The 13581-nt window shown below is 39.6% G+C and overlaps 1 protein-coding gene across 1 annotated transcript; it reads right to left on the bottom strand.

Annotated features, from left to right (window-relative positions):
- Positions 1-1685: 1685 nt before the first annotated feature.
- smarcal1 (SWI/SNF related, matrix associated, actin dependent regulator of chromatin, subfamily a-like 1) lies at positions 1686-12952 on the bottom strand. Its single transcript, XM_034001801.3, has 18 exons — positions 12805-12952; positions 11590-12021; positions 10836-11214; positions 10525-10575; positions 9971-10231; positions 9693-9743; positions 8447-8630; positions 7639-7789; positions 7187-7348; positions 6709-6774; positions 6381-6521; positions 5726-5944; positions 5328-5398; positions 4326-4428; positions 3773-3955; positions 2984-3084; positions 2763-2859; positions 1686-2024 (listed from the first exon to the last, which is right to left on the bottom strand). The coding sequence occupies exons 2-18, from the start codon at positions 11959-11961 to the stop codon at positions 1821-1823; spliced, it is 2796 nt and encodes a 931-aa protein (XP_033857692.3). The 5' UTR covers positions 11962-12021; positions 12805-12952; the 3' UTR covers positions 1686-1820.
- Positions 12953-13581: the final 629 nt, after the last annotated feature.

Genomic DNA, 13581 nt, shown 5'->3' with positions numbered 1-13581 from the left:
AAAGAACACGCTTGCTGCAATAGTAATTAAATCTCAAAACACATGTAATTGAATAGCACCGGGTTGAGCCAGTTAGTAATCAGCGCCAGGAATTTGTGTGTGTGTGTGTGTGTGTGTGTGTGTGTTGCGCAGTTGTGTACATGTGATATTATGGTGTTCTTGTCTGGTTTTTGACAAGCGTGTGCATGTGTGACAAGGGGAAACTATTGGTGTCTTCACGGAGATCATTCTGCGCAGGTTGCAGAATCTGACCAATTTAGCCAATGGGTGCGTTCACGGAGATCATTCTTAGAAGATCATTGGCTAAATTGGTCAGATTCTGCACAGAACCTGCGCAGAATGATCTCCGTGAACGTACCCACTTTAAGTTGTACGATTTGCTTTGGTGTTTGGACTTTGGAGCGGTTCGTTTCCAAGTGAACTGGAATACGTTTTGCTTCACATTGCAAAAAATTGAGCAAAGTGGCAAACATACCGAGTCCCCTAACTTCCAAGCGAACCGAGATCACCATTTCAAGTGATCTCGGTTCACTTGGTTTGATGCGCATCCTGGTGCTATGTAGTTTCACATATCACTCAAAGCAAACCAACCGCACTTTCATCCGCATGCAACGAACTAGGTGTGAAAGTGCCCTTATTGCAAACCCCTGTTCTCCCACCGTAGTTCGAGCTTCATCCTGCGTCACCTATAAAACCGAATAAATTAAAATATTACGACTCAAAATAAACACTGCCGTGCTAATTTCTACAGTTGCGTTCAACTGTCAACTTGTCCTAACAGTTATTGTCACGCGAAACGTGTACCATCCATACAGCACAAAAAAATACAATTTAGCTGTGAAGTGCCTCTTGTAAACAAAAACTAAGTTAATTCATAACAATAACGATAAAAAGGTCAGTTATTTTTCGGCTTCATTAAATTACATTGTGGTACTTAATAAAAGGGATATTTCTTACATAGATACGAATTAAACATGCCAACATAAAATCCCAATAAAATTAATAATTTGACAAAATCATCGGCTTACATTTAAATCGGTCTGCCACTCCAACTGAAAATGTATTTCTGTTACGTCACGCTTAAAAGAAAATAGACGCCCCTGCAATACGTCGGTAATTTATTTATATTGGATATCTGATTTGTAATTCAGTACAGACGAGATTTAATTATTGGCCTTACAGAATTAAAAAAAACATACATATGGCTGCAAAAACGTTTATTTTAACCTAGTCTTTGCATTTGTAATTTTTTTTTTTTAAATCAATGGCACATTTAAATTTTAATTCACTTGACAACAACGGTCTTTCGAATAAAAATACTAGAAATTAAATACCTTTTCATTTCTAGTAGTTTTGAAAGCTTTCGTTTTAATTTGTTAAAGGAAAAAACAAAAGTGGTGACAGACAGCCACTGTTTTTAACTACTGTGTAATATCTGTGCTGTGAATAAAGTTCTTTTGGGAGGCAAAACTCCTGAGCCATGCATTGTACTAATATATATATATATATATATATATATATATATATATATATATATTCTTGCTTTTGAACAATAAATTGTTCTCAATGCATCGATTACCTGTTAGATTTTACACTGAGAAACTGGTTGCTGATAGGTAGTTTCAAAAATATAATAGACAAAGAAAACAACATATACCTCACAAGTCTTATTTTATTATTGCATTTTCTAAAAAAAAAAAAAAAAAAAAAAATCTAGAAAAAAGCAAACCAACAATTATAAAACACTTTTTAATGTACACATACCATGAATTATATATACATTAATATAAATATTTATAGATGTATTTGTTTCAACTGAATTATTGTTTGCCGAAATAGTCTTCAATGCGTCTTTTTTTGCCAGGGCTTTCTAAATAGTTGCTTCCACTGTCTTGAGAAGTAAGTCCTGTGTTTGGATCCTCCCATGCACTGGCTGCTTCCAGGAGCATGGCCTCATCGAAATCATCCCCTTCGTCTGCAAAGGAACTCTGAAACATGTCCAGTATTGTCCTCTGCTTTGGATCCTGTGAAAAAACAGATTACATCCATTTGAAACCTACACCCCCAAACACAGAGCACGAGGAGAAAAAGTGACAGCCTTTCTACTTTTGTAAGTTACAGCAGATAAGAGCGATGTCTGTAAAGAACCCTTTTTCTCTTTAATGTGACCGAGACATCACACAGATTTATAACACATAACAGGAGAGGTGATGAAAGGGCATTTGATAAGATAGATGTGATTTTTAATTCACAATCTCTAACTTGAACCGCTCAATCCCTTAGTTGTTTGATTTACATTCATGCAACCCCAATTTTATTTATTTATTTTTTTCACATGGAAAAGACTGCTTTTTTAGTTAAGTCAATTTGCTGGCTTCTGTACGTTTTAGTTTAAAATCTCAAGGCAGCTCAGAATTGATCCATTATATCTGAAGCGAAATCTAAGCAAATCTGACCTCTTATCTCCTGAAAAATGAGAAACGAAGGATAAATGACAGGTTACAAGGTAAATGACTGGTAGTTTCAATTCAAGAAACCCCAGTGGATACTAGTCAACATCATGAAACCCCCATCAGTCAATATGGCAATTTTGACAGTTTGTTTGACCCAGGACTGAATGGCAGGGGGTGTTCTGGTCAGGACTGCACGGGTGCGTCATGCTTGAGTGTATCCACTGCCACTGTCCCTCACCCTTCATAAGCATCAAATGCCCATGGCTGAACTCTCCTTACACTGTCCATACAATGCTGACCCATACCTACCTTACAGTAGAAGCTGGCAGACTCTGCATTCTCTGAGATGTTGGTTTCTGACAGACCGGCTTGCTCCAGGACATTCATCTTCTCTTGGATCATGGGCCTTAGGAAGGGGCCAGGGAGAAGGAGAGAATCAGAGAGAGCTGCAGTCCATTTAATTACTGCAGGTTAAACAGAAGAAGAAACCTCAGAATGGAACTGGGGTAGCGTTTTTGAGGTATATTTACCATAGGTAGTCGTCCGCAGTCCCTTTGGCCACAAGGTAGTGAATGTTGACACTGCAGGTCTGGCCAATTCGATGGACGCGATCTTCTGCTTGGATCAGAACCTGGAACCCACAGATTGGAGTTCATTAGTATGTTGCAATATTTAGGTATTGTAGTCTTCCATTTTATCACAAATAACCAACATAAAATTGTGTGGCTGCAGACAAGAGTAGACAAGAGTTTATATAGACAAGAGTTTATTTATACTGTAATTTAATTACGTGAGGTGAAAATGCAATGACACCCTGTTATAAGGGACACCATACACACAAAAATTTAAGTTAATACAAATAAAAAAAATATAGATTGTACTCAGAAGCTGCTGTTAAACATAAAAGGTGTTGTTTTTTTAATTGCGGAATTGACTTATGTACACAGGACAATATTAATATTGTATAATATTGTAATACTGTAATTTACATATGATTTAAAATTGTATTGCCAGGAATTTTCACCCCCATCATTTTTTAATTATTATTCGGGCTTAACCGTGGACTGATTTTGCTTCTGCCAATAAGTAATCAGCAAATGGGAATTCTGTATAGCCAAAATGTAGCTTTCTCATTCAGGTTCTTATTTGTCTTTCTGCTTTTTTTTTTTTTTATGCTTATAACTTGATTATATCATTTACTGTGAACAGATGCTTAACAGAGACCCCAAAGTCTTGAATCTGAAGGGGCTATTCCAGTGCACAGATAGCTTTTTGCTTCTGTCTGGTGAGCACACAGTATCAGATATGGCAGCCTGTACCCCTGGATTCCAGAAGAGCTCAGCGAATACCACCAAGTCGGCAGAGCACAGAGTCAGCCCCATGTTTGCTGCAGTGATGGAGAGAACCGCCACACAGCTCTTTTCTGAGAACTGGAACTGCTGGCAGAGGGCCTGCCGATCAGCCGAGGGCGTAGAGCCGTCGATCCGGATATAACTCATCCCCTGAGCCGGAAAGAAAGCACAGAGGACGTTATGACATGTTGCCAGTTGAAGCTGCCTAGAATCTGCAACATACATTCCACATAGCAGCCCTGCTGCCCCAAATACAATAAACATAAAGAAAGATACATTTGCAATATCACAAATGATATATCTGTTACATTGTTAGAATTCTCTCCCAAAGACCCAAAATACAAACACTACATTTAAAAACACACACACACACACACACACACAGTTCGTGCCAGTGTGTAAGTTGTTTGAATGTTGTATTTTGTTTTGTCCCTGTGATATCTCACATACAGTATCCCCCTAAATATCAGTTTCAGTGATCCTCCTACTGTGATGTTTTAAAGGAAAGATTCAGTCTCACTTTCTCCCCAAGCTCCTTGGTTATGTTGTCCAGGACAAGCTTGTGGTGAGCAAACACCAGAAACTTCTCCTTCCCACTTTCCAGCAGGTCCATTATGTACTCCCTGCAGGGAAAGTAACAAACATCAATAAAACGATGTTGGGTTGCTTCCTGTATCAACATCAACTCTTTCAGCATGAAGTTACTTGAAACACAAGCAGTATCATATATTGAAAAAACACAAGCAAATAGCTATTGATAATACATATTCGTACACTGGATTGGTTAACTGGTCTTCTGTATAGTAAGAAACTCCACTGGCCATGGACATGTGTTGCCTAAATTCTTACAATTCCTAGAACCCTTATTCTTTTCTATGTTTTGTAGTGATTAGGAGTCACAGCATTGTAGATTCTGCCTTTAATGCATTTTAACTTGCACTTATCTGCTCCCTATTTTACTGTATTTAATCCTGCACTTAACCCAATCTGTAGTATTTTGTATTTCGTATTTCACTTGCAGTCGTATCTAACCCTGATGTAACTATCAACACTTATCTGATCTTAAACTGCCCTGATATCAAGTCCTATGTGTTTGCTCTTGTTAGGACTGAAGTCATTGTATTTTGTATCTTGCTCTTAATTGTACTGTAATTCTTGATATGTATTTTTTGTATACAACTGTAAGTCGCCCTGGGTAAGGGCGTCTGCTAAGAAATAAAGAATAATAAATAATAATAATAATTATTAATTTAAAAGGCAGGCATTAAAAAAAATATATATATATATAACTCAAATTCTTTAAGCTGAACTGCAGCCACGAGAATTGGGAAACTATAGATATAGCACTGGTAAGCATGCTTTTTCTTTTTTTTTTTTTTTTAAAGCCTCAGACCAAAATGTTGTGTACAACACAGAAAGAACGTCTACCTGTCTAGCCTTGGTTTTAATTCGAAATGGCTGCACTGTGAAGTGTCCATTAATCTCAGGACTGTATCTATTCTGAATGACCTGTCACACTTACATTATTGCCCGAACTTTAGCCTCTGCTGTTTGGTTGTAGAAGACCAGGAGTGCTTCCTTCTCTTGTTGCTTCTGCAGAATGAAAAGGAGGTGATGTAGCTAGGATATTGGCAGGATAAAGTCCCATCCATATGTTCCCATTCTCAATGTTAAATTAAATTTCTCAATGTCAAATATACTGGACACAGGGCAGCAAAGGGTTCATTAAACTAGTGTGTTGTACTACATTTCTTTCCAAATTGTACCTGCTGTACAGAGCAATCAGATAATTATTTTGTTACCTACAGCCTCTTTAAAAGGTGAATCCTTCCATATTAACTTCACACAGGGATTATACTGCTCCTCCCCCACTCCCAATGCCCTTCACCCCCTGCACCGGCCCCGGTGGTGTGGACGCACGTTTCTGTGCCCCTTGGCCATGTCATTGGCAGCTGCGGCCAGCGCTGCCTTCGTCTTGGCGTTGATCCCGTCTGGCGCCACCGTCACGACCTTGCGCTGCTTGGCTGGCAGCTGGGACAGCACCTCGGACTTGAGGCGGCGCAGCATCAGAGACTCCTCCAGCAGCAGCCTGAGCTCAGACAGGTTCGAGGAGCCAGAGTAATCCCAGCCCCAGGGCATCTGCAGCAAGAGACACATCCAGATCCCATCATTACAAGAGTAACTCGCATCAACCAGTTTAATGTGCATCTGTAGGTCAGAACCTCAGGGAGGATGGCCAACAAAACTGTTGTAGAAATGGACTTTACCTCACATGACTGATTCAATTATTTTTCAAATGGAATCGCTGACAGTGTTTTCAGATCAATGTACATTTAAGCCAGATGTACTGTACACACATACTGACTTTAATGTTAGTAATTTGGTCACAACAGGAGTTTACATATTCTTAATTTCATATCAAATTACAGCGATCAAATTAAAATGGATTATCATGCCCATTTTATGTAACACATGCAAGTGCGACAGACATCCCCGTATATCTCCATATTCTGAAACTCTCAATAAAGATTACCCAACAGAGACAGATGTACAAATGTAAAAAGCAGACACTTGCCTGTTTGGCATCACAGTAGCGCACTCCAAAGTCATGGAAGCGCGGGAAGAAGGAAGGCTGGACCGCAGCTATCTGGGAGTAGAGCTCAGCAGGTCTGGACATGGCCGGGGTCCCTGAGAGAAGAATCACCCTCTTTGCAACCTGGGGGGGCGGAATAGAGCAACCAAATAAACCTGATAATGTATCCTATGCTAAAAATACTTTATACTATGACTAGAAACCAACAGAACCTGCCGAACAGCAGTGTTGTGTTATTGTCACTATACTGGAAAGCCAACCTTTATCAGATGCTATTTCAAATTAAATTAAGTACATGTCCGTAGAGTACCTTAAGTAGAGGCATTGCAGCTTTACATCGTGCTGTCTTTGTGTTCTTCAGAAAGTGAGATTCATCCTAAAAGAAAAAAAAAAAAAGAACATTTGTCAAATTGGATTTCATTCAAATTCAATACTTTGAACTTGCTGGCTCCACTGAATTTTGTTTTATAAAAACTGGTTCTAAAATGTCTGGTATACATTCAAGTTACAGATATATTCCATATGTCAAAAGACCTACTTTTACAAGAATAGACTGGTTTCACAAACTTGTGTTGTGTCCTGTTGTTTCTATAGAGATCCTGGTCCAAGAGCAGAAAAAGGCTTTGGTCAAACTAAATGTAAAATAAACCCTTTTAAAAAGTTTAGAAGGTTCAACCGAAACAAACACATAAGAACTATGTGGTCATTTACAAGTGACTTTTATTTGGCACCTTATACTCGATCCTCTATATGAAAATTATATTTATAATTATATTGGTGACACTCACCATGATCAAGACTTTAAAGGAGGTTCCAAGCAGCTGCTTGTCCATCTTGCTGAGGAGGTCATAACTGATGATGTTGATGATTCCCGAGGTGAGATTGTCTTTGCCTTTGACAATAACATTTATGCTGTCAGCCTTCACAGAGGGCAACCACCTCTGAAATGCCTAGATGAATACAAAGACAGCCAAATACAAGAAATCATGTTACTTTTTGTGATATACAACAACATTAATGTGTATGTGTCTACATTATACGAGAATAAAAAAGACTTATTACATAAATCACCTTAGACTGCAAACATCCTACTGTATAAACACTACAGCTTACCTACACTTAACATGCATAGCTAAGGAAAACATTTAGGAACAAATATAAAGAGTTTAGTCCTTGGCAAATAAATGTTTAACAACCCTCAGAAAACAGCTCAGTGCAGTGTAGCCATCCTGTACTGTACCTCAGCCCAGGTGAACCTGACTGAAGAGGGTGTTACCACCAGCAGGGGCCACTCCTTCCTGTAGTACGCTGCTATGCAGATTGCCTGGACCGTCTTCCCCAGGCCCATATCATCAGCCAGGAGCAGCCGGCCCTCCCGCGACACAGCAAAGCTAAAGAGCACAGAGGAGGACACAAAACAGGGACTGTGAGGCTGGCTCACAGTACAGCTGCACAGCACTGTCTTTCACACACAACCTCTACACACAACAGGTATTGTTGCAAAGCCCATAGTTACGTCCAATTGCCAAATTTATACAGTTCCAGAATAAAGCTGTTATAAACAGAAAGTGCACTGCTTCCTTTCACTCGATGAACGTTCATGGGTTATTCTGTTATATCTGTCACAAGTGTTATTTAATCTGTAGTATTTTGTATTTAATTATATCCTGATGTAACTATCACTGTCACTGGTATCTGCTCCGTTAATGAATCGTATTTTGTCATATACTTGTACTTGCTAGAACCGAAGTCATTGTATTTTATCTTGCTCTTAATTGTATTAATACTTGTACTGTGATTCTTGAAATGTATTTTTGTTTACGACTGTAAGTCGCCCTGGATAAGGGCGTCTGCTAAGAAATAAAATAAATAATAATATTAATAAAAACTACAATATATGGAAAAGAAAGCATATTTATCCATATACTTAACAGCAGAATCTGCTTAGTAACGTGGCGTAATTTAGAACAGTGAGATTCGTCCGGTCATTCTGTCGCTAGATTTAAATTAATGCACATGTATATCACATTGTGCTGCATTGTACCTACTTGACTCCCTCTCTCTGGAAGTGCATGAGGCCGTTTTCCAGCATGGGGTCGATGTTGGAGAGGTCAGCCTCAGGGATCTCAGGCTTGTTGGGCTGGGTCTGGCTGAACTGGGTGGCAAAGGCCTGCACCACAGCGCGAGGGAGTGGCTCAACCTCCACTGAGGGGATCCTACACAGCACCTCCACTGGACAGCACAGAGAGAGGGGAGAGCAGAGTTAGAGAGTAGAGAGAAGAAAGTGAGAGCAGAGAGAGAGAGAGGAGTGAAAGGGAGAGCAGAGAGACAGAGGAGAGCAAGATAGTAGAGGAGAACACATCAGAGACAGACAGAGGAGAGCAGAGATAGAGAATAGAGGAGAGCAAATAGAGAGCAGATAGAGTGAAGAGTGAAAGAGCAGAGAGAGAGAGGAGAGAGCAGAGCAGAGCAAAGACAAACAGAGAGAAAGGAGAGCAGACACAGAGAGAAGAAAAGTGAGAGAAAAGAGGGAGCACAGATCAAGGGAGGGAGAGACAGATTATAACACACTACAACTGCCACAGAGGGAAAACTACCATCTGCTCTATTGAAGGGAACTAAATGAAAGACTCTCTACTGTATCAGCCTCGTGAGACAATTGCACTATATAAGTTACTACGTTGTTAAGAGATGTCATCTCAAGCGGTTTGGGAGATGACATCCCATATACAATAAGAGACTGTGCAAAATGATGTCCCCTGTAAACAGAAGTCACATTCACTTAATACAAATTCCATTTATTTTATTTAGTGTTTATTCAAGTTCAATTTGACAGTTTTCACTTGCTTGTTCAAGTGATTATTGCAAAGAAACGGTAATGTCAGGGATTAAAAAAAAAAAAAAAACTGCAAATATCTACTTCATGTTCTGCTTTTGCCTGAAATACACACAATAAAAAAATACTACTTTATGCCATCCTTTGTTTTGTAGTTCAGAGGGGTAAAGTAAGGCCTTCAGAACCTATTTTTACTTCTGGGATTTTTTGCTTTAATACAATGTTACATATTATGGCTTTGATAACATTTTGCAAATGAACGAATATTTGAATACTTGCCTGAATTATTAACAGATCTCCGAACATAAAAATACCATGTTCATCCCAGAATTATATCAAACTAATCGTTTGACTGCCCTGCACTAGTGCTTATTGAAGATTTTGAACGATTGACTGATTTCAGGTTTGCAAAACAAACTTCTGAATGAGAAATCAGACATGCTTTTGAATGCACTCACTTAGCCCCTTGTAATCCTCAAGCAGAAAGCTCCAATTCCTGGTCTTCATATCTGAGAAAGAAACCAAGAAATAAAACTTACAAACAGACATTGAAAAGTGAGCCGAACTGGGGGCGAGGTGCAGCCCACCAAAGTAGTTTCACTTTTTGTCCAAATGGAATAAAATTAAGCCACCAATAAAGTTATTTCAAAATGAATTTCACTGTAATAAAAAGTTTAAGGTTGTGTTTCGACTGTTGGAAAGCTAGGTAACACAGGAGTTTTTTTGCTGCATTTACCATAGTTCCTGGAGCTGATCTGTTTGAACGCCTCGATGACATCAGCCTGGAAGCCCACCTCTACCTCAAAGCGCGACCGTGACACCAGCACACAGCGGCCCTGCATGGTGGCGCTGGGGTTCTGCCAGTTGGCACACAGCCTCAGCACGGCACCCAGAGTGGCACTTTTAGCAGACACAGCCGTCGCTGCAGCCAAGTCCACATTCTCCATTCCCTCCAGCGGCTTCAGGGTCACCGAGGAAATCCTCTGCACCTCTTCCACTGTGGGATCCAAACAAGACAAAAAGATGACCATCCTGGGCTATGTTACAATAGTATGAAACAAAGTCCATCAAACACAAGGCTACTTTCAGCAAACCTCTGAAGCAGCTAATTAAAAGTGAAATTTACCATGTTATTCAATACTGTTTTTTTTTTTTTTTTTTTTTTTTTAAATGGCACTTATAACTAATTTGTTCTGTTGTTTAGATCTGCTTGTGTCAACTGTTAATCAGAGGGAGTCACTGTTTTATGTGACTTGACAAAAGGTATATGGAAAAAAAAATCTTACTTACTCAACTGGTTGTAGTCCTCCAGACGGAAATTCCACATTTTGGTGGCCGGATCTACAAAACCACACAAAACAAGAATTATTCAAAACGCAAGTCACAAAGCGGGTGGCATATTTGCGAAGATGTCATGTTTTACTAAAAGTAGTCATAAAATGGTAACTAAGGGACAAGACAAAGTACATGTATTCCACCTAGCCCAGCCAAGCCATTCTAGTGAGTTTCTATTTGTAACCAGAACTATGGCCAGAGGGACCAGAAAATCACAAACACATAAACCTTAAAAATGTAATATATTTTCTTATGCCTCCTCTTACCGTAGTTCCTGTTGGGCATGCTTTTAAACAAAGCGATCAGATCGGTTTTGTAGCTGACCTCTACTCGGAATCGGTCCGCTGTGTGCATCACACACTTCCCCTTCACCAAGCTCACTGCTTTCTTTCCTGGCACAGTGCCCGCGTGGCCACCTTCTTTCATGCCAGGAGGAGGGGATCTCTCCGAGCTGGGGCCCTGGTTGGCTGATTTCACCCCTGTACTGTAAAATTTGCTGGTTGAGGAGGCAGGGGCTGCCGAACATGCCTTCCCAGACTCAGTCTTTGTTTCTGTGGGTTTAATTCCTGAGCCAGACCAGGAGGGGAAATCTGCTTTCCGCTGAACACTGAAATCTTGGGGGGGTCTACCTTGCACATGAGAAGACTGGAATAAAAAAGAAGGACTTGAGTTTATTGATTTTAATAAGACTACACAAGGTTATAAACATTACGAATTAAAAAAAAAAAAATCTGGTGAAAGACGTTTTAGAAATCTAACTGAAAACAAATGGTTTCATTTTATTTTTTGACAGCTTTTTGGTGACTTCTTTCAACATCTGTAATACAAATGACCAGATAAACTTTTGTGACCGCCCCCCCCCACTCTACCTATTTTGACCCAAGTTACTTCAGATATATTTTTCTATTAGTATTGACACTGATTCCAGTCATAGTTACCTTTTCTAGAATTTGGTCCACATGACCTGGAATGACCCAGTAAAAGGCACCCCCCCCTAAATGTTATTAAAGGTACTGGTACCTGGTTCTGAATTGGATGGCGTGCAGAACCTTGTCCTGCGCTGTGCCAAGACTCCAGCTTTTGCTGTCCATTGGTATTGTCCTGAGCTCGTCCCAAGGCGAAGTAGCCCCCTGCTGGATTGTGGTTATTGCTGCTCTGCACAAAGACCCTTGTCGGTTTGGAGAGCTGGGACTGGGCCACCCCTAGTCTAGGGTGTGCAGAGGGCAGTTTGGGTAGCTGAGGTCTGGTGCTCTGCAGAAGGGCAGGGGGGTTGGCCCGTCCTGCCTGTGCCCCTTGCTGTTGGGCAGCAAGCCGCTCTGCTCTCCTGGCCAGAGCTCGCTGACGGTTCTCCTCAATCTTCTGCTGCTGCTCTGCCGTCAGTGAGGCTGACATTGCTGACTTCAGCGACGACAGGAGAACAAAAACAGTGACCTGTGGGAGGGATTGTCCAATCTGAAACACAAAATAAATTAAGATAGATAATTTGCACTTAGCACTTTATTATCTGGTAACATATACAATATTTAAACATATTTAAAAGACACTGTAAAAAAAAATTTTTGGAAAAAAGCATGCCTATCAAATATAGGATTTTAGCTTTGTGGAAGTTTAGCCAGACCCTACTGTCTGATGTAAATTATATTATTAAAATTGACACAGGCTGTTTGTCTGTTAGCCCGACACTCCCGTATTAAGCTGGTAATTGTCGTATTTTTAATATTACCTCGGTCACTAAAGTCAAGCATGATACGTTTAGAACGACACGGCAGCACAACCTACAGTCTTCGAGCACTAGCACTAGTATATCTTCTACAAACACAACATGAATGTACTAAACCATGTTATTTATTTTTTAGCGCCATCGAGGTCGTATTGACAAGATCTCGAAAATAATCGACTTTGGTTAAAAATATATCTGGTTTTGCACGGTCTACACTAGTGTAATAAAAGAAAAACATATAGCCACTTGACAAACGGAATTACAACATAAACTAATACTACAAGTGCAGAAACAGAGTATTTATCTCAAATAAATTCTACAAATTTACCATACAGTAAATTCAAAACACACAATTTGCAAATGACAAATTGGAACCACTCCGATCCTGCAACAAAAAGTATTTTCCAGATATCCTGGCCTGTATTTTTTATTATTTGTTCTCGCTTTCAAACTTGGCGCCCTGCCTAAATAAATTTTGAGCTTCGGAGCCTGTCAACATTTTTTTCCGTCCATACCTCAAGTTTTCAATGCTGTCATTCCCCCGCTTTTTTATTATTAATTTATTTATAACTCAAAAACCTCTCTTCTGCAGGGACTCTGATACTGGAAGAGGCGGGTCTTGTTGGGGTGAACACTCTCCATGTGACAGACAATGTATACGACCCACTGGCATTTTTCCTTTCAACAAACTTTATTTACAAAACTATGGTTTAGGATTGTTAACCCTTCGACGTTTATTTCGTTTTCGTTTTGTATAGCAATAGTGATAATGTTGTGCTAATTGCTTGCAAATGCGGAGATTCTGGAAGATAAGAGTTCAGACATTGGGAAAGCAATGGGACGAGTGAAAACAGTTTTTCAAATGTATTTTCTGCTAATATAAAATTTTATTTTCATGAAATGCGGTTCTTTCATAAGCAAGACGTGTTATTAGACGTGTGTTTAATGAGACTTGTTTGGCAGTATACATGGCTTTCATCTCATTCAAAGAGAAAATAAAGTCAATAAAACAATGAGTCACTTGTGAAAATGTTGTCATGCTAACAGGAGGTAAGAAAAGGTTTTAAAAATCTTTGTTATCATTCCCCTTTCCATGCAGTACATCTTTGTAAATAGAAAAAAAAAAACATGAATATATATCTTGGGGGATCATTTAACTTGATTTCTCCCTAGATTTAGCTTTTATGTTTGCATGAGCGTGGAAACTGTTAGTTTATGACAGGCTGGCTTCTATTGGATTGTCAACAGAAGTCAAGAAGGTGCTCTGTTATTTATGAAAAAAAAACCCTGAG

Source organism: Acipenser ruthenus, chromosome 10, assembly GCF_902713425.1.
Source record: "Acipenser ruthenus chromosome 10, fAciRut3.2 maternal haplotype, whole genome shotgun sequence".
Lineage (NCBI taxonomy): Eukaryota > Metazoa > Chordata > Actinopteri > Acipenseriformes > Acipenseridae > Acipenser > Acipenser ruthenus.
The sequence above is the reverse complement of the archived record's forward strand: the minus strand, read 5'-3'. Positions and strand labels throughout refer to the sequence as shown.